Raw genomic sequence first — 25,933 nt, forward strand, 5'->3', positions numbered from 1 at the left:
CCAGATCTGGCCGCTGAGCTGCGCGCTCGACGTGCCGTGGGGTTTGCGGGGTTGCGTGGAGGTAGGAGCACGAGTAGCGGGGAGCCCGTGTGGACCGGAGCTGGCGGGCTCCAACCAGGCGTCGGGGGCGGCTAGGCCGGGCCATGGGGAAAGCGCGGCCGTACGCCGCAGACCCCCGGCGCTGTCCCCGCGGAGGGCCGCCCCCAGCGGGCTCCCTGAAGAGGACCCGGCTCCCGGCCGGCTTCTCTGCCCTCTGAATGATGCCATGTGTGAAGCATTTAGCCTCGTATCTGGTAGTTAATGGTTAAGCGGGTGTTGTTTTCATTTGGTATCTCGGTGAATTTTCACAGCCACCTGTTTTAGCAAATAAAACAGGCACGGAGAGGTGGATCATTTACCCAAGTTCACATAGCTAGCGGGCGAGGGAGTTGAAGTCCAGATCTGTTGGCCCAATCTGATGCTGCTGGTAAGATACTGTGCCCAGAAGCCAGCCAGCGTCGGGTCATTCACAGCCCCAGGTGGCACAGGTCTGACTCCTCTCAGAAGCCCAAGGGTCTTATCTTGCTTCGAGCTTATAGAAGAGCTAGCCCGGGATTCTAGGGGACAGCGACCTCCCAGAGAGCCAGACCGGGACCCTATCTGAAGATTCCTGCTAAATGATTTTGTCCTCTAGGCCAGGGTCCTATCTCCCTTGGAACAAAGCAGTTCTAGAGAATTGAGAGGGAAGGTATCCCACCTGGGAGAAACCCCCTGAAACATTAGACCTCTCACCAGAGCTTCAGAGCGGAAGTGGAAGGGACCTGTCTCCAAAGGAACAGATTTTAGATTTGCAAGGCCAGAAACTATTTTTGATTCACCTGCCCTAAGTGAGCATGACTTCAGACTTCAGACTTGACATCTCCATGCCTGGAGAGCAGGAGAGGGGTGAATTAGGGGCAGGTTGCACAGGAAGCGTCCCTTCTCTGTGGTTCTTGGCCTGGGGGAAGGGATCACTCACCAGAGCTGAGGAAGTTTAATTTAACCTCTCTGAACAGCCCACATTTCTTTTGTTCTCCACTGACATTTTTTCAGAGTCTGAGCTCACATGTGATGTCTATCCATGTATTTGACATCTGGATACTTTGATTCTTTATTCTGATCTTAGAATCACAAAATGCTAGTGCAAGAAGAGTGTAGAGGTTTGTCTATTTCTGCTTCATTTGAAAGATAAAACGCAGAGCCTGAGAGAGTCAATGGATTGTTACAGGTCACTCCTTTGTTACTGATACAGACAAGAGTTTCTTGTTTCCTTTGCACAGTTAAAACAAGTCTTATCAAAAGATTATGAAATTGCAATCAAGATAGGACAACAAATATTTTTTAAAAATCTTATACTAAAGTAATCATTCTGTTTTCCAGAGTTTCTGTGAATTGTTTAACAATATTCCCAGTATTCATAGAAAAACAGATAAACAATGTGAACAGTATTTCCTACCACATTACTTTTAATGAAGACATTGTTTCTATATTAGTATTGTGTAATTTATTAATTGGTTGTATTTAAAATTTTTTATGTGCCTCAGAGAGGGACATAAATTGTTAATAATCATTGGGATACATGTGTTTACTTTCACCCAGTGAAAAATTGGACATCTGAGCTCAATATGATCTGGTCATATATATGTCTCCACATCGTTCAAACTGCTTCTTCTGTGGAGCATTTTAGGAAGTTGAATCCAGGAGCTGCAAGGCAGGCCAGATTCCTCCTGACTTCATTCTTACTTCCTTCTTCCCCAGCATTACCTTCACACTTCTCCACCTTTTTCCAAGACCAGCAGAAAATGGGCAGATCCCAGGTGAGTTATTTGTTATTACCAACTTTATTTATAATGTCTTGTGTGAGGCTTTTAAGGGTCACTAGAGTGGAAATATAGAAATAGATATCAATAGAGAAAATACATAGTAGCAGATCAATAGCAAGATAATTTAGCACTCTGGGAGGCCAAGGCGGGCGGATCCTTTGAGCTCAGGAGTTCGAGACCAGCCTGAGCAAGAGCGAGACCCTGTCTCTACTAAAAAAATAGAAAGAAATTAGCTGGACAACTAAAAATATATAGAAAAGATTAGCCGGGCATGGTGGCGCTACTCGGGAGGCTGAGGCGGAAGGATTGCTTGAGCCCAGGAGTTTGAGGTTGCTGTGAGCCAGGCTGATGCCATGGCACTCTAGGCTGGGCAACAAAGTGAGACTCTGTCTCAAAAAAAAGAAAACAAGATAATTTAATGTATAGGTAAGTATGCGTTTTATGATCTTCCAGAGTTTTCACAATTGAGCTGCAAATTTGTCTCTGATCTCTTTAATAGCCATGACAAAATGTAGACGTCTATTACATGATTTACGTATTCCATAATGAAAAACCATATTGACTGTTAATGGGGCATGAAGACTTCCTGGGATTGAAGTCTAAATAAAAATGTTCCTTTCTTATACTCTGGGTAATGAACTGTACAACCTTCCAATAACTTCAATAAAAGAAATGTGGCCTCTTTCATTGAGTAGTTCTTCAGTGGGAATAGAGGACTCTAGCACTAAGGAAAACTAGGTGGATATAGGTTTTCAGAGAATCAAAATATTGTAGTCCAGTATAGTATGCCACGCAGTAGAGTAGCCACTAACCATGTGTGGATATTGAAATTTAATTAAAAATAAATGTATTTCCTAGGTTACATAGCAACATTTTGAGTGCTTAGTTGTTACGTATGGCTCATGGCTACCAAATTGGACAGCACTGCTTTACACCATTTTCTGATGTTGCTGCTTGATATAGGGATAAAATGTAGAGTATCTGGAGGAAGAAGTTGAGTGTATCTGCAGGCTGTTTCAGTAAATGATTTTTTTTTTCCTCTTTAGGCTGTATTTATGAGGCGGTTCAGACAGTTCAGAGTTATGCCCTCTGGCATTTGTGTCTGTAATGCTAATTCACATTTCAGCCCTTTCTTTTCTGAACAAGTCAGAAAAAGTAAAGAAACAGAAAAAATGTGTTAATGGTATAAATTAAAATGCATATATTATGTTATACTCAAATATAATAGTTGATAAACCAAGATGTAGAACAAAAACAAAATATAAATTATCACAAAAAATATGAATGGGTGAATTTCTTATCTAAGGTAATCATAATGGTTTAAAAAAACAAAATCCAGCCATATTATGTTTTTAAGAAATAGATCTAAAACAGAAATGAAGGAAGTAAAACAAAGAAGTGGGCAAAACATTTCAGGCAAAAGCAATAAAAGGGAAGCAAGAGCAGCCTTATTGATATCAAAGTGGAACTTACAGTCTTAACCTTGACCTTAATGGTATGAAAATAGGTATCACACAATGCTAAATAGCAAAATTGGCCAAGAGGGTAAAAGCATTTTTTATAGCCAAATACAGAAGCAAGTGCTACCTTGGTTACAAAAAACATACTATTGAGAGGGGTAAGATACCTCTTTCAACTTCTGACACATCAAGGAGATAAAAATCAACAAAGAAAGCTATCATGTGGTCTTCTACACAAACAGAATATTTTACTCTTTTGTCCAGAGAAAATTTACAGAAATTGTTGAAATAATAAAAGCTAAAATGTAGTGGTGTTTATTTTATGCCAGATAGTCTTCTAAATATCTTAAATGTTTATAATCATACTAACAAAGTACCTTATGTAAAAAAAAAAAAAAAAAAAAGAAACCCCGGGAGACAGTTTCTCCATCTTTGTTTTTGCACCATGAATGTGGGATAAAAATCTCTTATTGTCTTATTTTGTTGGATCAATTCTTCTTTCCAGGTGTTAGCAAACATTTTTTGTAAAGAGCCAGATAGCAAATATTTTAGGCTTTTTGCCAAAAAATAAAATCAAAGATATTATGTAGGACTTAATGAGCAAGAGACAAAACAAAACTTGCACCAATTTTTTAGTGGTGAGATTCAAAATATAATAATGATTGGATATAATGTTTTATAATACAGGTCTACTAATGAGAAAAATGGAATTCCTTTGGAGTGGTTCACATTTTGCTTAATTTGGATTCTTCATTAGTATTCCCTATCATCAAAATCTGTTGCAGATTGTCATCTGGTAATGTTCAACTTCAATGAGCTTTTACATAGTTTATCTTTGAAAAAATGTTTCACACAGATTGGTACTACCAATTACTGATACCAGTCCACAGGATATGATTTTATTTTATTTTTCAAAATACATTTTATTGTATATATTCAAGGTTTACAACATGATGTTATGGGTATACATATAGGTGGTAAAATGATTACTGTAGTGAAGCAGATTAACATATCTACCATCTCACATAGTTACTTTTTTGTGTGACAGGAGCAGCTAAAATATACTTACTTAGCAAAAATCCCTTATATAATTTTATTAACTTGTATGTTAGATCTCTAAACGTGTTCATCCTATGTATGTGCTATTTTGTATTCTTTCATCTACATCTCCCCATTTCCTCCTCCTTCCAGAACCCTGACCTGTGGTAACCACTGTGTCGTTCTCTATATCTGTGTATTTGAGCTTTTAAAAAATATATATATTCCTTATATAAGTGAGATCATGTAATATTTTTCTTTCTGTGTCTGCTTATTTCACTTAGTATGATATCCTCTAGGTCCATCTGTGTTGTGGCAAATGGCAGGACATAATATTCCATCGTGTATGTATTCCACATTTTCTTTATTTGTCCATCAGTGGACATTTAGGTTGTTTCTGCATCTTGGCTATTGTGAATAATGCTGTAATGAACAGGGGAGTACAGATAACTTTATGAGGTGGTAATTTCATCTCCTTTGGGTATATATCCAGAAGAAGGATTCCTGGGTTGTATGGTAGTTCTAGTGACAAGCACATGATTTTAATTGAGCATATTCCTTACTTGTAAGTCATTTATAGAATTATTTCTGATTCTTCTGTTGGTTTTTTGCCTTTTAGCATGTCGTTACATTGCAGATTAATCACTTCCAACTGAAGGTTAGGTGGAATCTCCTTAATTGTACAGTTAAATGGATTTTAAAATGTGGAAGTATCATATGATTTGCAGCGAGGTCCAGAAAATTCTGCTGGAATTGTAGTTGGAGCTTTGAAAATATATCCACTATAATTTGGAAATGGAGACCTCACTTCTATCTTTTAACTTTTGACGCATGAGATATGCTGCTTGACCTTACTTGTGTTTCTAATAATGTTAGTTGTTGAAATGATTTTATCATAGTATAAGCTTTGTATAAGTGTTGTTTTGCTTTGTAATTTTAGGTTGAATTCAGTAAGAGACAAAATTAAGTCTTCAGCAAAGGATAATTAGAAATGTTCAGTGTTTGATATAATAGATGTTGAAGGACATTCTCATTCAGAAAATTTTGAATTTCAACCCCAAGCTAAAAAAAGTCACAATAAAATTTTACTATTGTTAAGCTACTGGACTATTGTATGGAAAGACAAGTCAAGATATTCATCTTCTATTTCTGACTGTATTTCATGGAAATGATGATAGTTAAGTCCATGAGAATGTATGAAGCTCACCATTGCCACTGCTGGTTCAATTACACGTGAAGTTCAAAGATTTTCTGCAAAGTGCCTATTGATGAATAATACAATGAATAATCATAGGCTTTAGACACCTTACATTTTCATAGACTTTATAAATTTGTCCCACTAAAATGTTCTGCACATATTTTCATTACCATTATTTGTGACACATCTTATATATTCTGCTTCAGGATTTACTGAATTAATGTTTTTTCAACTTGTTTGAAAATATTCTTTCTTTAGTTCCATGCAGACTAGTTATAGGGACTAATTCCAGTTGCATCAGGCTCACTATTAACACTCAGAATAAACGATAGCAACTGAACAGTATTAGTAACATCTTTTGACTCATTAAGAATTGAGGAAGGCCGGGCGCGGTGGCTCACGCCTGTAATCCTAGCACTCTGGGAGGCCGAGGCGGGTGGATCGCTCGAGGTCAGGAGTTCGAGACCAGCCTGAGCAAGAGCGAGACCCCGTCTCTACTAAAAATAGAAAGAAATTATATGGACAACTAAAATATATATATACAAAAAAAAATTAGCCGGGCATGGTGGCTCATGCCTGTAGTCCCAGCTACTCGGGAGGCTGAGGCGGTAGGATCACTTAAGCCCAGGAGTTTGAGGTTGCTGTGAGCTAGGCTGACGCCACGGCACTCACTCTAGCCCGGGCAACAGAGTGAGACTCTGTCTCAAAAAAAAAAAAAAAGAATTGAGGAAAACCACTTGATCATATGCTTTGTTTTTGAACTTTTTTTTTTTTTTTTTTGAGACAGAGTCTCACTCTGTTGCCCGGGCTAGAGTGAGTGCCGTGGCGTCAGCCTAGCTCACAGCAACCTCAAACTCCTGGGCTCAAGCGATCCTCCTGTCTCAGCCTCTCGAGTAGCTGGGACTACAGGCATCCGCCACCATGCCCGGCTAATTTTTTTCTATATGTATTTTAGCTGTCCATATAATTTCTTTCTGTTTTTAGTAGAGACGGGGTCTCGCTCTTGCTCAGGCTGGTCTCGAACTCCTGAGCTCAAACGATCCGCCCACCTTGGCCTCCCAGAGTGCCAGGATTACAGGCGTGAGCCACCGCGCCCGGCCTGTTTTTGAACTATTGATGTTGCTTCCAGTGTCTTCAACCCTTTGAGCAACTTTTCTCACTGAGAGGCTAATTGTCCTAAACAAGTTTATTTTTTTCTAGACTCATTTAGTTAGCTATTTTAATCAAATGTGATTTAATTAACTCACCATTGGTAAGTGGCTTTCCTTGCTTGGCTAACAAATAAAACATTCAGAAATTCTGCTGTGATGAAATACTGTGTTTCAAATTTTCTAATTTTTCTGACTGGTACTTTCCTGAGAGTTGGAAATAGTGCTAAATGCTTAGTATGGTAATGTCAACCCATATGTTGTTTTTTGTAGCACAGTTATGGTGTCATTGCATAATAAACACAATACTTTGCTATCTAATTAGATAAGAAAATAATGCACACTCCACTGTGCCTCAAAATGTGACATTCAAAGTTACTTTTCTTGTTTTGACACGATATGCACTGGTAATAAAAAATAAAATGTCACAGTATGGCTTTGGGCCCAGCACTCGCAATGCAGTGAAGTCATAAGTGCATCCTTGTCTGTGATTTGTGGTGTGCCAGGCAGCAGTGAGAGTGCCCCATAGGGTCTGTGGCAACCACTCACCCCTGCTGTTGTATCATGAAAGCACCCACCTGTAGACAGTACACAAACAAACATGCTTGTGTTCCAATAAAATTGTATTTATGGACACTGAAATTCAAATTTTTAAATAATGGTTACATATATAGTATGTCACAAAACATTCTTTTGGTTTTTTTGTCAGCCATTTAAAAATGTAGCGCAGTGGCTCATGCCTATGATCCTAGCACTTTGGAAGGCTGCGGCCAGGAGTTTGAGACCAGCCTGAGCAAGAGCAAGACCCTGTCTCTACAAAAAAATAGAAAAATTAGCTGGGCATGGCTGAGACTGGAGGATTGCTGGAACCCAGGAGTTTGAGGGTGCAATGAACTATGATCGTGCCACTGCATTCTAGCCCGGCTGACAGAGAGAGACCCTGTCTTAAAAACAAACAAACAAACAAATGTAAAAAACAAAGATTATTTTTAGCTCACAGTCTGTACAAAATGGTGCAGGCTGGTTTCCTACTCCAGCCCATTGTTAGCACCTTTCTATAGGTGGTCATCTTGCCCTCTCGTTTTTGCCCTGAGTTTCCTCTTAAGCCATTCTCCACTCTTTCCAGCATTCCCTCGAAAATGCAAATTTGGACATATACATCCAGGACTTACTTTACCTTTTCTTTGGCTCCTCTGTAATGCAGTTGTGATCTTGAAGTGGCCAGTATATACCTTAGGGCAGCAGTCCCCAACATTTTTGGCACAAGGGCCCAGTTTCATGGAAGATGGTTTTTCCATGGCCCTGGGGGAGGGAGAGTGGGGAGACTCCTTTGGGGATGATTCAAGCGCATTACATTTATTGTGCAGACAAATCTCTGCTAATGATAATCTGTATTTGCAGCTGCTTCTCAGGCCAGCATCACTGCCCCAGCTCCACCTCACATCATCAGGCGTTAGAGTCTCATAAGGAGTGCACCACCTAGATCTCTCACATGCAGTTTGAGCTCCTAGGAGAATCCTGATCTGACAGGAGGCAGGAGGTGGAGCTTATGCTGTGATGACGGTGATAGGAGAGCAGGCTGTAAATACAGAAGCTTCCCTCCAGGCTGCTAACCTCCTGCTGCTAACAGGCCACATACTGGTCTGTGGCCCTGGGGTTGGGGACCGCAGCCTTAGGGAGTACTTAAGAAAATCAGCATGTCAAGAGAAAAGAACTAGCATATCTGTATGTAACTTATAAAACGTTGTGGGGAAGGAGTTAGTCCTAGATTACTTAAAATCTTGCTCCTGATTTTGCTTGTGGATCTGTATCTTGATTATAGCTCAGTCCTTTCACCACCAAACTGTCTATTTGTAGTTCCACTGACTTGCCATGTGTTTTCAGTGCCGCTAGGCGTTTGCTTTGTTATTGGTCCTTAGTCATGAGAACACATGACAGATTTGTCTGGACTCAAAGCTTTACTTCTTTAAGGTGGCTCAGTCTCATATACAAAATAGAATTTGACACTTCTCTGTACAACCACTGTCTTTTAGATTCTTCTAGCATTTCTTCTGCAAAACCTTATTGCAGGAATATATTTTTATTTTTTTTTTCTTTATTTTTTTTTCTTTTTTTTTTCTCCCATGGGACAGTAGAGTTAGTATGGAATATATTTTTAAATATGTCTCTCAATGATACGATGAGTAAGGTTTTTAAAAATTCATTTTTATGTCCCTAGAAAGGCAGTTCCAGACACATTGGGGAACCTCAGATTTTTTTTTTTTTTTTGTGAATCAAGATATTAATACATGGTTAGGCTACTTCTGTGATTTGTTCTCCTACAACATATAATGCCAAATAAAGTACACTGTAGGTGTACTGTGTGACCTTTTCTCTTTAGATGTCACAGTGAATATGACAAGGTATTAGATCCCAAACATTGCATGCTGTCTGTTCAGGTCACTGTAAAATGAACACAAATATACTTTTTTAGGTATTAGTGTCATTCAAGGATGTGACCGTGAGCTTCACCCAGGAGGAGTGGCAGCACCTGGACCCTGCTCAGAGGACCCTGTACAGGGATGTGATGCTGGAGAACTACAGCCACCTCGTCTCAGTGGGTGAGGATTGTGTTTTATGTAATTCCAAATAGCATTCATTTCTTTTTTGGCTGCTGATAATATGTGATCTTTGGAGAGATTAATGATATTCATCGTTGAAATTTAGGGTTCAAACATGACCCTTGGGCTGTGGCTATTATGTGATTTGATCCTTTTTGGTCACTATAAACATTTTTCCCCCTCTCCCAGTGAAAAGCTTAAATGGCCCTATTGTCGTACAGCTCCCGAAGCTGTGCCTTTTTTCTTCAGAGGCCCTGAAACCCATAAGTCTGGCCCAAGTCCTGAGTCATTTCCATTCACAGGGTGTTGCATTACCAAGCCAGAGGTGGTCTTCAAGTTGGAGCAAGGAGAGGAGCCATGGATAGTAGAGGAAGAGTCCCCATGCCAGAGCCACCCGGGTGAGTTAGTAACAGCTGTAAGCCAAGTAATGTTAGATCTGGTCCATTCAGTTGTTGGCCCTTTGAGGTTTTTTTAGGAATTTTTTTTTTTTTTTTTTTTTTTTTTTTTTTAGAGGCACTACTTTCAAAGTGTCCTAGAATGACTGGCTTGTTTTCCTTTGCTAAATAAAACATACTTGTGGGTAATGCTCTCACAGCTGAGTGAGCTTGGGTTTTCACTTGAGTTTTTTAGACTAATTTAACATTCTTAGAGTTTACAAAAATCTAATTCTTGCCTATCTCATTTTAGATCTTTTATTTATTCTCTCCCTATTAGTTTTCTTTTTTTTTTTAATTTATTTTTATTTTTATTTTTAAGACCAGTCAAGTGCAGTAGTGAGGAGGGGGGAAAGTAGTAGAACAAGGAGTTCAATCTGTAACTGACTGTGAACAATCAAGTGAGATAACTCACTACCTTTGGACCAGCCCCTATTAGTTTTCTTCTTTTAATTATTTATCATTTTAATTGAATATCATTTATTCATTGAGGTATTAGTTTATTAATTTCATAATAGTTATGACTATGAGTTGTGGACATACAATGATCCTGCTATTATGATTATATTTTTGTTTTGGAAGAGAGTAAAATTGGTATGATATTTTAGCAAATGTTTTTAGAAAGACCCTTTTGCGGTCAAAAATCAGAACACAAATTTAGGTGAATTGAGGGAGTATATGAGCCATGTGATCTCTGAATATTCCAGGCATTGGAGATTTTGAGCAAAGAAGTGACAGGATCTGCTGTAAAGAGAAAATGTCACTGAGGGAGGTAGCAGAATGGGAGGGTGGGCAACAGTGGTCCATCATTGCTGGGTGAGGCGGCCTACACTAGCTTGGGAGTTATGGAGTATATGGTTTCTGGATATATTTTGAAGGTGTTCCCCAAATAGGATTTGTTAGATTGTTTTGGAGTATAAGAAAAAGTAGCACTTGATACCTAGAGACATAATTTATTCAGTTGGGAGAAAATGGGGAGAAATAGTGTGGGGTTAAGGATATAGGTAAATCTAAAATGTTTTCTGTATAAAGTAATACTGGTTGGATATAAAAAGGGCAAAAACAAAATACTGGAAAACAACATGTAGCTCAATTTGTGGTTAATTAGACTTCTGTTCTAAAATCCTTTTATTTTTCTGAAGGCATGTTAAATATGCATAGTGGGAATTTAATGGGTAAATACCAAAATGTGCAGCACAATAACTGTAACTTTCAAACTTGTGAAGCGGAGAAAATAGAAAATAAAAAACAATCATTTTAAAAAAAAGGAAAAATTGAATCAGACCCCAAAATGGTAACAAAGCAGCAGGGAGTAAAGGATAGTAAGTGTAGAACATACAAAAGCCACAGAGAAAAAAAAAAGAAATAACTCTGTATATTTCAATAATTACAGTAAGTGAAAGTGGACTAAATTCTCCTGATAAAAGACAGAAATAATCAAGTTGGATTTTTAAAAAGCTAGCTGTAGGCTTTTTGTGAGTTATACCTAAAACATTTAAACATGAAACACCAGAATTTAAAAGGAGTAAATATACGGAGTCAAATACTAAAGAAAATAGAATTAGGATATCTAAATGGATATCAGACAAAATCAGTTTAAGACAAGAATCTCTACTGGGATAAAAATGGTCACTATGTAATGACAGATGTTTCATCACCAAAGGAAGAAATAACAATTAGATCTATTTTTTTTTTTTTCTTTTGAGACAGAGTCTCACTCTGTTGCCCGGGCTAGAGTGCTGTGGCGTTAGCCTCGCTCACAGCAACCTCAAACTCCTGGGCTCAAGCAATCCTTCTGCCTCAGCCTCCCGAGTAGCTGGGACTATAGGTATGTGCCACCATGCCCGGCTAATTTTTTTCTCTCTATATTTTTAGCTGTCCAAGTCATTTCTTTCTATTTTTAGTAGAGATGGGGTCTCCCTCTTGCTCAGGCTGGTCTTGAACTCCTGACCTCGAGCGATCCTCCTGCCTCAGCCTCTCAGAGTGCTAGGATTACAGGTGTGAGCCACCGCGCCCAGCCACAATTAGATCTAAAACAATAGATTCAGCCAGGTGTGGCGGCTCACGCCTGTAATCCCAGCACTTTTGGAGGCAGAGGCAGGAGGATTGCTTGAGGCCAGGATTTGAGATCAGCTTGAGCAACAGAGCGAGACCTCGTCTCTACAAAAAGTAAAAAAAAAAATTAGCTGGGCATACTGGTGCTTGCTTGTAGTCCCAGCTACTCTGGAGTCTGAGGTGGGAGGATTGCTTGAGCCCGGTGGTTTGAGGTTGCAGTGAGCTATGATAGTGCCACTGCATTCTGCCCTGAGTGACAGAGTGAGACCCTGTCTCTAAATGGGGAAAAAAAAAATAGCTTCAAAGAAAATTTGATAGAACTATAGAGAGAACTGCCAAATATACCATTCTTATGGGAGATTGCAGTATATCCCTTTCCATTATTGATAAATCAAGCATAAAATTCTTTATAAAAACTTAGAAAATTTGAAACACAAATAATTTTAGAACAATAAAAGGATATAGAGTTCAGCATGCAGTAACAATTAAATGCATTGGAAAATATTAATAATGTACCAATTTTAATAAATATCATTCTCTCATGTGTGCTGGGATATTTAGGATAAATTGCTGAATTGTACGAAATTTGCTATAATGTTTCCCCACCATTCATGCATGTGTGTGTGTGTGTGTGTGTGTGTGTGAATTGATATGTGAAACACAGGTTACAAAATAGGGATAATTGTTGAAAGCAGATGAGGGGTACATGAGCATTCTTTATACTGTTATCTTTAGTTTCATTTATGTTTAAAAATGTTTCATAATAGATTATAAAATACTAGGAATAGAAAAAAAGAACATAACTGCAATGTCAGTACATATTTTAACAGTTTATATGAGAACATTATGAACCTCATGCTAATAAATTTGAAAACTTAGAATGAAAAAATTTCTAGGAAAATAGAATTTACCTAAACGGAAGAAAAGCAATACAATGTCAGAATAATTTCAAAATCATTGTAGTAATTGACTCAGTTGTTAAAAATCTTTCAAGAAAGAAAACAAATTATGAGATTGTTTTCTAGGCAACTTCTATCAAATCTTTAAGAATCAGATCATTTTAATGTCATACAAGTTCTTCTAGAGATTCAGATAAGTTAAGGAACACTCCCCAGAATTTACTATGAAACCAATATAATGTTGATTAAAAAATCTTACAAGGTGAGAAAAAGAAAGGATAGTTACAAAATTAGGAATTCTAAACAAAGTATTAGGAAATTGTACCCAGTAATGACTTTAAAACAACCCACTTGATTTAACATTAGCATGTATTTGGTTGTAATTTACCTCATTAATACTTTAAAGAATAAATACCCTCATCATCCTAACAAATGTAGGAACAACTGATGAAAAATCAGCTCTATTTTTGATAAAAACATCTATTAAAATAGGATAGGAGGAAACTTCCTCAGTCTTAGAAAGGGCAACTGACTGGAGCCTGTGTCAAATATCATTCCCCTTCAAATCAGGGAAAAGTCAGTTTTTTCACTTTGATCACTACTATTTAATACTGTTCTGGGGACCCTAACTAAAGTAATGAGATAAAGCATGAAGTTAATAAAAGTTACAAACATTGGAAGCCAAATTGATTATGGATGCTGTGGTTGTCCTATGGAAAAAATAAGGTTATCTACAGACAGATGATTAAAAATAGTCTGAGTATGTAGCAAGTTGGCTAAATACAAGATTGATATATACAATCTATTATTACCTTTCTAAGTACCAGTAATCTTTAGAAAACACAATTCAAACAATTCAAACCACTTACAATAGCAAGGCCTTGAATGGAGAAAATAAGAAAAATGTAAGGCCGGGGACGGTGGCTCACGCCTGTAATCCTAGCACTTTGGGAGGCCGAGGCGGGTGGATCGCTCGAGGTCAGGAGTTCGAGACCAGCCTGAGCAAGAGTGAGACCCCGTCTCTACTAAAAATAGAAAGAAATTATATGGACAACTAAAATATATATATAGAAAAAATTAGCCAGGCATGGTGGCACATGCCTGTAGTCCCAGCTACTCAGGAGGCTGAGGCAGTAGGATCTCTTAAGCCCAGGAGTTTGAGGTTGCTGTGAGCTAGGCTGACGCCACGGCACTCACTCTAGCCTGGGCAACAGAGTGAGACTCTGTCTCAAAAAAAAAAGAAAAATGTATAGAACATTAAAGAAATCATAAATATGGAGATAGGGAACACTTAGTATCATCAAGTTCCTGACTTTTGTATTTATCTACGTAGTTTGCTTTACCAGTGTTCTTTACTTCTTCCTTTGGATCTGAGTTATGTCTAGTGTACTTTGACTTCGTTGTGCAGGGTTTTTAGCATTTCTTGTCAGGCATGTCTCTTTATGATGGAGGAACTGTAAGTTCTCTTCCTCACTCTGCCCCTGCAAATGAGGTCCCTGAGCCAAACAGCCTTCCTTATCAAGAGGACCAGGCACAGTTCTTGCTCATCGCTGAGTAGTGCATTTCAGTTTCCTGCCTCCCCTGGGAGTTATTCAAACAAGCCAATCACATCCTGCCACAGGAACTAGGGCATCCCGCTCTCTTGATAGTACAAAGCCTGCCTCCCCTAGCCCTTGGTTGTTCACTTATTTCCAAGTGAAATCCCATGTGGCTTTGCCTCAGGCATTGTCCCACTCTCCTGGGCTGTGAGTATATGTGACTAATAAACTGCTGTCAATCTCATCTATTAGGTGTTGAGTGTGTTCCAGCCATCCCCTAACTTGAGGGTGGGAATTCCTCCCTCACCAATGGGGTGAAGAGGAGGCGATTAAAACAACTGGCATCATGAACAGGATGGTCCAACAATGACCAAGAGCACCTGGTGAGCTTTAATTAACTGCTGTTGGCTAATTAATGGGTTCTGTGATATAGCAAAGGCCACCTGTGACCCAACTGCCAATTGCTGATGGGCTTATGCTTTGGCCTACATAGCTCTGTGTTGTCTTTGTCAGTTGTTATCGTCTCTTCCCACTCTAGAAGGCTCTTGTCCCCAACATGAGAATTGTTTTTATTGGCCATACCACGGTATGCTGTCCTCTCAGGTTTGGCCTGTGTTTGGAGGTGGTTTCTGAAGCTCCCTCCTGTAAAGGCAGCAACAGCACAGCTCCCTACTCAGTTGGTGGCTGAGTTTACCTTACCAAGAGTCAGGCCAGATCTCTCTTGTTACTGTCTATTCTGTTAACTGTCACTGGCTGCTTGGGGCAGCCATACAGGTGATATCTGTGATTATGCCCCCTCCCCCCGCCCAGGACAGGTCTGGCCCTTTGTGAAGTTTGTGGAAAGGAAGAAGACCACTGCTCCAGGAAGAATTTAACGTGGCACTCTGGTTGCCTAATGAGAATTGTTCAGGCAGGAGTAGTGGCCTTGCCTGTTCCTGTGCTGTTGCTTCCCTTGCTGCTGTTGAGCGTGCTCTCCTGACCTCCAAGGGTATCACGTTGGACATCCATGGTAGCCCATGGTGCAGGGGCTGATGAAAGAAGAAAGGAGAAAGGAGCGTTGTTACCAGCCCCTTCCACTGGAGGAGGTAACTCAACTGCTGTCCTCATGCAGAACTCCTAGCTAGGGCACTTGGGCTTTGCTTAGCACTGATGCTTATCAGCAAGACAAAGGGATAATCTTGTAATGGCAGGCCTTGTTGGCTCCCACCCAGGCCATACACAAAGTGACCTTCCTGAGTCTGGATCCTCACCCTGGGGCGATTGACTGGCCCTCCCTGTCAGAAGAGGCAGCTGTCTATAAGGTGGGCCATTGGGCTCCTGTACCTTCCCCTGTTACCACCCAGGATGTACACATTGTGAGAGGACAGAGACCAAAACTGAAAGCCAAAACTTTTATGTGTTAGAAATCCAAAAGATTCTGAAGAAGTTTATACAGAAAGAGGAATAAAAAAACCTTCGTTGTAGAAAAGGGGGGACTGTTGCCAAAGACAGTGTCAGTCCACCCACCTCTGGGCTGTGGGCCTGGCGTGTTTCCGCTGCACCACTCTGCTGCCTGTGCCTCTGTTGCAACAATATTGATCTTCAGGGTCACCCTGTGGCACAGTGAAGTGGTTAATTGAAGGTCCACCTTAACCCTGGGGTCCTTAAACCCTGTAAAGCAACCGTTGTTTTGGGAGGAAGGGGAGACCCCTAGTCCTGGTGATAGTGATTTGAGGCTCTCTGGAGGAGGAAATTTACAAATATGAGCAGGATAAAAAGGACCCGCATTCCTGAAGTATATTCAGTGATGGGGGGAGGAGTAAAGAAAGAATGCTGGACACAGGGAAGCAAACAATATAATATAAAATATACATTATATTTTATAAGGTAGGAAGGAAATAATATAAAATAATATAAACTCCCTAAAACAAAGATCCAGAGTTTGGTCCAATTATAATTTCATAATTTCCTAAAAGAATTTGTGCAATAAAAAGATAAAATGGCTCTCATTGGTTTTTGTACCTCTACAATTTCAGTTCTGAACTAACCAGAACATGTGCTGAGGTTTGCCAACTGGCATACCTTCATGGCCTTAATAAGTGCGGCTCAAATTACAATTGTAACTGGGATGCCACTAAATTTAAATGAGGTAGTATAGTATTAGGGGAGTTTGTGAGTATTAAGTAGAGACTAAACAGGTGTGCCTCAGCTTAACTATCATCTTGCCTAAATTCCCCATGGTTGTAGTACCCATTGCCTTAAAATATCCCATAGTGGAATCAGTGAGTAATAAATTAAAATGAAATTAAGTCTTTGGCAGTTAACAACTTGGCTTAACAAAATTGGACCCTGCAGAAACTTTAGTTAAAATAGTTAATAGGGCAAATGTAAATTAAAACAAGGCCTTATTATATAAAATCTAATGTGTGAAAGGGTGATCATCCTCACTACATCTGCATTTAACAGCTCAATTTGGCCTCTTAAACCTGGAAGAATGAATGGCCCCTCATGGTGGATTACTGTAGCCTTAATTCTCTGGATTGAGGCCCCCATACCCAACACCCAATATTATTGAAATTACTCCATCTAATCAGCAGTTGACACATATTTTGCTAATATGTTCTATTCAGTGCCCATTTCAACAGCCTGTCAGCCATAGTTACCCGTGGGGTACCTCAGCAGCCCTGTCATCACTCACAGTCTCTGCAGTTAGGATCTTAACTGCATTCAAATTTCTCTATGAGTACAGCTGCAGTGTTACATTGATGACATCTTCCTCTGAGAAGAATCATTTGACACACTCATTCAGGACATAGAAATACTGAAAAAGGAGCTCACAAAAAGGGGTCCCCACACATAGTGCAAGGACCTGCCACCTCTGTTAAATTCCTGAAAATTATTTGGTAAACCAAGGCCCATTCCATTCCTGACACTGTTAATAGCCATTGACCTTCTCAGCACCCACATTAATACAAGTATCTTTCAGTTCTCTTTGGGGTCTGGAGCAACATATTCCCCAGTTACAAGTTTTACTTAATTTCATTGATGCTGTTATTTGCAAGCTGGCCCACCTTGAATGGGTTCATTTCAACAAAAGGCTCTAGAATCTGTCCACATTGTAAAGCAACAGGAGTCCCATTAGTGCCCTCAGACTCCTTTGCTGAAGGGGCTTTAACAGCTTCCTCTCATGCCCCATGAGGTCCTTAAATTGCTCCCGAGCTTCTGATGCCAGAAACTGCCCTCCTTGGCACTGCTCCATGCACCATTAGAATAGCAATTGCTTCCTAGATACTGAGCTCTCTTGGAAATAGAGGCTCTTAGGGGTCCTGAGCTTGTGACCCTCCGTACCGAGCTGCCCATTATGCCACACTTGGGCCCTGTGGCACACCTCACCTGCAGGAGGGAGTGCCTTCCTTTGTCCTCAGTCTCTTGCCAGATGCACTGGTATTAGAGGAGGTCCTCCCTCTCCCAAACTTCTGGGTTACCTGGGGAGCCCCTTGAGATTAATTGAGTGAACAGAAATGGGATTTTCTAGACTTTTTAGATGGCATTACCACCATTACACATGGTGAAGCTCAGTGGAATGTTGCTGCTTTCCACCGTTTAACTGGGATGCCCCTGATCAAGCGCAAGATCAGAGCTCAGCACCAGTGGCCATGTTCAGGCAGTCTTCCTAGCACCGGATGCTCTGGCCAGCAAATGGCTCTATGGGTACATTTTTACAATCTCTTGGGCCATTGCCTAAGAATTGACCCCTTTGGGGTAAAGACCTCTGGGATTCTCTTGTCTCACAGATACTTATAATCTAAATCAAAGTAACAAGTTGCCTATACATATACTTAGGCCGAATACAAGGCCTCACCAGGGCACACCTTACTGACCCGACATTTCTGATAGTGACCAAGGCACTTCTCAGAATACTCAATGGTGAGGTTTTGAAAGGATATTAAATGTAAATTTTACCTCCCATCTAGGCCCCAGGCAGCTGGTTTAATTAGGAGGTATAATGGGCTCCTCAAAGAATTCTGATTTCAGAAACAAAGTAGTAAGTGGACCCCCTTCTGGGTGTTACTGTTGCCACAGGCATTGATTAAATTTATGTCCCCTGAGTACATCACTACCCACACCAATGCCATGCAGGTTTCTCAATTGTCTTCAGTGGCCATAAAGGGGGACACCTAAATTTTATGTTTTTGGTGACCACCTTTCCCTGTGGCCCTCTTTTTCCTGGTCAAGTGCTTTCTTCACGTCCCAGGGGGAGGCATTTCTGTATCCTAGAGGTCTCAGTCAGCACCTGGTTTAAACTGATGTCAATTTAACCTCCATGAAGTACATATTCACATCTTGTCTGCCGTGCTTAGATTTCTGTACTCTGTACCTGGAACAAAGCTCGGCATGTAATTGTCCCATTTTAACAGAGTATCTGTTGGATGGATGAATGGTGATTCCCAGGACTCTTTCTTTTCCTTCTATGCATCTTTAAAAATTCTCTCATGCACCTTCTGTTCTTCTGTCATGTAGTAATTCTCTAAGTGCATTATCCATGGCTCTCTTATACGTTCACAAGACTTGAAGCTTATCACTCCCAAATTACATCACTGTCTCATTTGTCCTGTTTGCTCTAGAGTCCTACAGTATTTTACCTACCTACATTAAATCCCTCTTGAGTTCTAGTCCCATTGTCTCAATATAGCAAAAGCTAAAAAATAAAATTATACTTCACAAATCTTAAATTTTCACTTCCCATTTTTTTTATTCATTAGGTCTACTGTAACTGATAGAAATAAAATCCCTTTAAAATTTTTAGTTTCAGCTCTATCACACTCTTATTGTTCTCTTGCAGTTCTTGTTTCACTTTTGTAAAGTGTCTTTTAAATTTCCTCATATTCTTACTTTCCACTGACATCACTCACACGCTGAGGGTGCTTAGGTTCATGCTTTGATTGATCTACTTTATAATACGGATCAGACTTTTTTAAAATTTAAAGCATCTGATTTACCTTGATACTAGCCTGACAGGATAAACCTATGATTGCTCCTGTTACCCAATATCTAAAATGTAAGTTCCTCCTTAATGAGCATCAAATATGGCCACATTTAGCCTGACCAAAATAATTTTTCTCTATTTGTCTCCTAGATGTTCCTCAAACCATAGCGCTTCCTGCCTTCTTTGCACTTTTCATTCCAGTGTGTATCTTCTTGGTCCAGATGGTTAAATGAATCAATAGGTGAAAAGTGCTTGAAACAGTGCTGCTGTTCTTGTTACATACATTTTAGGTTTGAACTCAGGTTTTCTGGTTTTTCTCATGAAATATCCATCGACTACATTATTCCTATATACTTAAAGACTGTAGTTAAGATTTGGTCATATATTCTGATACCCGACCAGATTTAGTTCTTGACTGAGTTTTCTTTTTCTAGCTAGATTTTGATACCCCCAATGACTCCTCTTTTACTCTTCCTCTGCTACGTAACGTACAATAGATACTTGATGATTATTTTGTTGATTGTATAACCTGGAAGGAGAGAACTCTCATATTGATTCATTCAAAAAACCAAGGAACTCTTTATGGGTAGAAATGATCAAGTCAAAATCTTCAGCTTCTTAATTATTAGATTAAATTGGCAGGGAGTCTGTGTTTTGAAATAGCTTTTGAAGAAATTGTGATATATACCACTTACTAGTATATGTTCATGAATTTACTATCCGTTCAGATAATTTAAAGGAAATTGGGGCTGTCGTGATACCTGCCAGGAGATTAGGTTGTATTTGTGACAAAAGAATAAAAGTAGCATTAAAATATGTTAAAATTCATTTAGAAGGAATATTTGTTACAGAGTAATGCTATATCAAGTGATACAGTTAACCTTTTAACTGGAAAGGTTTAAGAAGAATTTTCTTGATATTATGGGATAGTTGCCATTTCTTGAAGGCCATCCAGCTTCCAGGTAAGGCTAATATTGAAAGGTGTGGTACCCAAGTGGGTGGATATAAATGCAGGTCTGTGGTTGGGGATGAACAACTCATAGGAGACACATTTTCTGGGTTGTGGAAAGCAGAGGATAGTGATTGTGGCCATGAAGAATGACTGGTTGCCAACAGCAAATAGAATCCACTTGTCAGGTTTGGTCTGTAAGAGTGAGGACATTATCCGTTTTATTTCTTGGTACTTTGGGACAGTAGGCTCAGGGATGTTGTAGGTTTTGAGCATAGAATTGGTAATATTGTATCAAATGTGGGTAGCAACAGGATGATAGCTGTCACAGTCAAAACTTTTCATGATAAAAAGATACAGTTGATTCTCATGATTCACAGTAATTATGTTCTAGAAAGTCACCACAAGCACTGAATTACTGAGTACTGAACCATTGCTTCTAGGAGAAGTATAAGGTTAAGTTCCTTCCAGCCTCTGCCCACAACATTTTTTTGGTCAGCTGATCAATACATAATCTTGCTTTATGTGAGTTTCTTTTTAAAGGTACCTTATTTAATATATATTGTTGATTTATTAACATTGAACTCATGGACAATAACACTACAACTTATGCCTGAATAAAGCTTATTTAACACACATATTTTCTCCATAAGGTACCCCCCGGCCTTCTCATGCTTAGGAACACTAGAGACAGTACTTCAGCCCTATACTAGGGAGCCATTTTAAACAGTGAAAACAGTTGTAGTATGAGAAATGAAACGAGAAGGTAGAGCATTGCCTTGTTCACAACTGGGAACGTGTGTCAGGGCGACTGAAATTTTTTTGTGCTCTGTGCATGTCCTGTGACCACAAAAGCACCGAGAGTCTTGATTTTGGGTTTACAAGTAAATTTTAATGAGTAGATGAATTTGCAGTTATGCAATCCATGAATCATGAGGATTAACTGTGTTTAGATTAATCAAGATTCTAAGACTAGGTTGAAAATTATGATCTTTAAAGTTCACACAGGACAGAGAAACCAGAAATGCTGAAATAAATAAATAATATATAGTTTTTACGTATAGGAAAAGTGAAGGATTAGGGTCCTGGGAGGGGCAAGACTTTGTGAAATAAGCAAATTGACAAAAATAGGGCTTTAACAAGTTCATTAATGAACAACTGTGGTAGAAGAAAAGGAAGACACAACAGCAAAATAAAACTATGCAGCTGGTCTTGCTTCCGTAGCCTAAATGTATGCTATTTTTTTGACACCGGCTTTCCATGTGAGTCAGCTAGAATGAGAATTACAGTCTGGGCAATAGGATTTTTCTTTTGAACGTGGGAAATTATTGCTTTCACATATTGTAATTTGGTGTTGGTGAATAGAACAGAAAAGAGTAGTGAGAGATTGGAAGCATGTGTGTTAGTGAGGATTCTGTGGCAGGAGGTGGGACCTAGATATTTATTTTCTTCCTCAAAACTTAAATTTTCCTTTGCTATTGACCCTCAACACTGTTGCCTACTAATTTTTCTTGCAATTCTACCTACTATTCATTGCTTTTTTTTTTTGTTTCCCTCTTCATTCCTCAAACATTCATTCAAAAGTACCTTGTTTGTTGTATTTTGTTTATTTCACTTTATCCGGTTTTCGAAAGTGCCAAATTACTGTGCTTTTATTTGCAGATTCATCTCCTGTTTTCCACTACTGCAGGTTATTTGTTGTGTCCAATACTAAGGGAGCGGGGTATACACCCTCAGGGTTACTTTCAGACCAGAAGACTGGGCTATGCTGGGGCATTTGTATATTAAGTCCCCTTCTACATGAAATGTATTAACATTTGTAAGGTATGGTAAATTATTCTCATTTCTAGAATTCTGGAAAGCTGATGACCTGATGGAGAAGAGCCAGGAAAACCAAGACCAGCATTTGTGGAAAGTCGATTTTGTCAACAATAGAACACTGACTAAGGAGAGAAATAGTGTATTAGGAGAAACATTTAGTGTGGACACAAACCCTGTTCCAATGAGAAAAATACCTGATAAATATGACTCATGTATAATGAATTTGAATATTTCAGAATTAATCATTAGTAACAGAAACTCCTTTGTAAGGAAACTTGCGTTCAGTGCACATGATAAATTGCCGCTCTGTGCAAGGCATGAGACTCTCCATGCCAGAGAGAAACCGTCTGAACATGATAGAAGTGGGAAAGCCATCAGTCAGAGTGAGGACCTATTTCAGCATCAGGACATTCAAACTCTGAAGCAGGTTTTTGAATATAATGAGCGTGGGAAAGCTTTCCATGAAGAGGCAGCCTTCATTACCCAAAAGAGGACATGCTTATGGGAGAAGCCCTGTGAATGTAATGAACACGAGAAAGCCTTTTCTGATGATTTGAACCTTCTTGTCCATCAGAGGATTCACACAAAGAAGAATCACTATGAATTTAATGACTGTGGGAGGAGGTGTGTTGGTGAGAAGCCAACTCTAAATAAATACAATAGAGTTATCACGGGGAAGAAATACTATGAGTGTAGCAATAATTTTGGCAAGAAGTCACTCCCCACTCATACTGAAAGAACTCACAAAGGAGAAACAAACTTTGAATGTAATGAGGGTGGGGAAATCTTTGAGAAACCAAATCATTCTCCCCAAAAAACACATGGAGAAAAGAAAACCTTTGATGATAGCCAGTATGGGAATTCCTTTTGGCATATATCAGTTCTTCCTAAACATCAGCAGACACACATAGGAGAAAAACTCTATGAATGTAATGAGTGTGGGAAAACTCTCAGCCACAGGTCATCACTCATAGTACATAATAGGATACACAGAGGGGAGAAACCTTATGAATGTACCGAATGTGGAAAAACCTTCACAAATAGGTCAGGACTGAAAGTTCATCAGCGGATACACACAGGACAGAAACCCTATGAATGTATTGAATGTAGGAAAGCCTTCAGATATAAGTCAGGCCTCACAGTACATCAGAGAACACACACAGGCGAGAAACCCTATGAATGTGATGAATGTGGAAAAAAATTCTGTGAGAAGTCAAATCTGCGTGTGCATCAGAGAACTCACACAGGGGAGAAACCCTATGAGTGTAAAGAATGTGGAAAAACCTTTGTTTACAATTCATTCCTGATGGTACATCAAAGGATACACACAGGTATACGACCCTATGAATGTAATGAATGTGGGAAAACATTCTCCCAAAAGCCAAACTTTACTTATCATCAGAGAACTCATACTGGAGAAAAACCTTACGAATGTAAGGAATGTGGGAAATCTTTCTCAGTGAAGTCAAAACTCACTGTGCATCAGAGAACTCACACAGGGGAAAAACCCTTTGAATGTAATGAGTGTGAGAAAACCTTCTTCCAGAAGTCATCTCTCATAGTACATCAGAGAACACACTCAGGGGAGAAACCATATGAATGTAATGAATGTAGGAAAACTTTTTCCCAGAAGTCATCCCTTACTGTACATCAGAAAAGACACAAATTGGAGAAACCATATAAATGTATTCAATGCAGCAAAACATTTAGTCAGGCATCAGCTCTTACTAAACATCAAAGAACTCATGCAGGAGAGAAACTATATACATGTAATGAATGTGGTAAAACTTTCTTCCACAAATCATCCCTCACAGTACATCAGAGAACCCACACAGGGGAGAAACCCTACAGGTGTAATGAATGTGGGAAAACCTTCCACCAGAAGTCATGTCTCACAGCACATCAGAAAACACACAGAAGGCAGAAATCCTGTGAATCTACAAATGTGGAAAAGCCTCTTACCAGAATTCACTAATCTGAGATAGTGCAGAGAGATGAAATCCCTGTCGACATCCTGAAAGTCAAGGTACCTTTTCTTACTTGACTTACTCAGTTTACATTAGATGTAGTGAAGGGAAGAAATTGGATAAATAGGAAACACACCTTGCCCAGAAATAAAGTACCATTCTCAATGAGCAGCAGATATTTGATATTAGAAATATCTTATGAATATTTTGACTATATTATAGCTTTCAAAATAATTTATTCTTGATTGTATATCAGAGGTTTTAGCTGACTAGAAATATACCCATTTGGGAATTGAGAATAAAAAATCCCTTCTAGAAATATACTATATGTTTGTTTCTGATATGATACGAAAATTTTACTGTAAGTATTATGTACACATAATCATTGTGTAGTAGGAAGGTAATTGAAAAGCACATTTAAGTTGAGTAATTGTAAATACTGTAGTAAACACAAATGCAAAGGGCCGCTGAGTTACATGAGTGTGCTTTATAAGAGAAATACTGTGTGTGTTGATTTTCTTACTGGAACTCATAGTCTTATGTAAATGTACATGTAGTTTAATATTTTTTATGGTGTGTTTAAAATTTCCCACACTAATATTTGTCTTTTTCAGCCACAAGAACAAAATGTATATTTTAAATAAAATATTTGTGGAGTGTAAATTTGTGTACTAAAATTTTTCTTGCTACTCTCTTGGTATGTATATATATGTGTTGCCATTATTACTAAACCACCTCCCCAATAAAGAATCCAGACAGTGTGTTTGTAAACTCACACTCAGCTAAATGGAATAGTAGACTGTACAACAGTTAAACAGAAAATTTATTTAAAAGAATTTTGCTTCCACCCATGAACTTCTGTAGCATTTGCTGTCTTAATGTAAACAATTAGGAAACTGGGCAAGATATATGAAATAATTGGAAAAATGAAATAATATATGAAATAGCTGTTTCAAGCCATTGGACATTAGGAATTGTACAACCACAATTCCTGAGAGGAGGCAGCAAATGTGGTCATCCCTATGATTGCTCCATCCTTCCTGTCAAGAGGAAATTCTCAAGACTATAGCATAGGTAGGGATAATTCCAAAATACCCTTGCTGAACAAAGCATAGATATTTCAGACTCTAGGAATCTTAAAGCAGCTGTAAGATGTTGAGTAGCATACTGGCAAGGGAGCTAGTGGAGAAAGCTTAAGCAATGTGAGTACCAATCTGCATATGCAAAGGGAGAGGCTCTTTATGGCCTGGCAAAGAATACCTGCTGCTGAAGGAACAGTTATTGGGGAACTCAAAGACAAACACTTCCCAGAGTTCACTAGCCAAGACCCTTCCTCCTTCAGATCCTAAGGTCACAGTCTCTTCCCCCATTGGTATGTTTTTTGAAGACCCTATGTGAGTGGGAGTGAGCAAGAGTTGGAGCTGTTTGTGATGCTGTATTAGTCTTCTTGGGGTGCCGTAACTAAATAACACACACTTGTTGGGTGACTTAAACAACAGACATTTATTATCTCACAAATTATAGAGGCTAGAAATCCGTGATCCAGGTGTTGGCAAACTCCATTTTGGGTCAGGGCTTCCTGGGTTTCAGGCAGCCAGTTTCTCACTATAGTCTCACATGGCCTTTCGTTGGTGCATGCATGTAGAGAGTGCATGAGCTCTCTCATACCTCTTCTTATAAAGACACTAATTCTATTGGATCAGGGCTCCCCTCTTATAACCTCATTTAACCTTCCCTGCTTCCTTAGAGGTCCTGTCTCCAAATAAAGCCACACTTGGGATTAGGACTTCAACATACGAATTTTGGAGGCACACACTTAGTTTATAACATTCTGCCCCAGCCCCTCAAAATCCATGTCCTTCTTGCATTCAAAATACATTTCATTCCATCCCAGCAGCTCCAAAAGTCTTAGCTCATTCCAGCATCATCTCTATATGTCTAAAGTCCAGTATTTTATCTAAATATCATCTAAAGCATAACTTCGAGGTATGATTCTTTCCAAGTCAAAATTCCCCTACA

The 25,933-nt window shown here is 39.2% G+C and overlaps 1 protein-coding gene across 1 annotated transcript; it reads left to right on the forward strand.

The window, feature by feature from the left end:
- Position 1: 1 nt before the first annotated feature.
- On the forward strand, positions 2 to 24,049 carry LOC138376216 (zinc finger protein 33B-like). Its single transcript, XM_069460312.1, has 5 exons — positions 2 to 61; positions 1,777 to 1,835; positions 9,159 to 9,285; positions 9,588 to 9,683; positions 21,977 to 24,049. Exons 2-5 carry the CDS (start codon positions 1,821 to 1,823, stop codon positions 23,920 to 23,922), a joined length of 2,184 nt encoding a protein of 727 aa, XP_069316413.1. The 5' UTR covers positions 2 to 61; positions 1,777 to 1,820; the 3' UTR covers positions 23,923 to 24,049.
- Positions 24,050 to 25,933: the final 1,884 nt, after the last annotated feature.

This window comes from Eulemur rufifrons, chromosome 28 (genome assembly GCF_041146395.1).
Source record: "Eulemur rufifrons isolate Redbay chromosome 28, OSU_ERuf_1, whole genome shotgun sequence".
Lineage (NCBI taxonomy): Eukaryota > Metazoa > Chordata > Mammalia > Primates > Lemuridae > Eulemur > Eulemur rufifrons.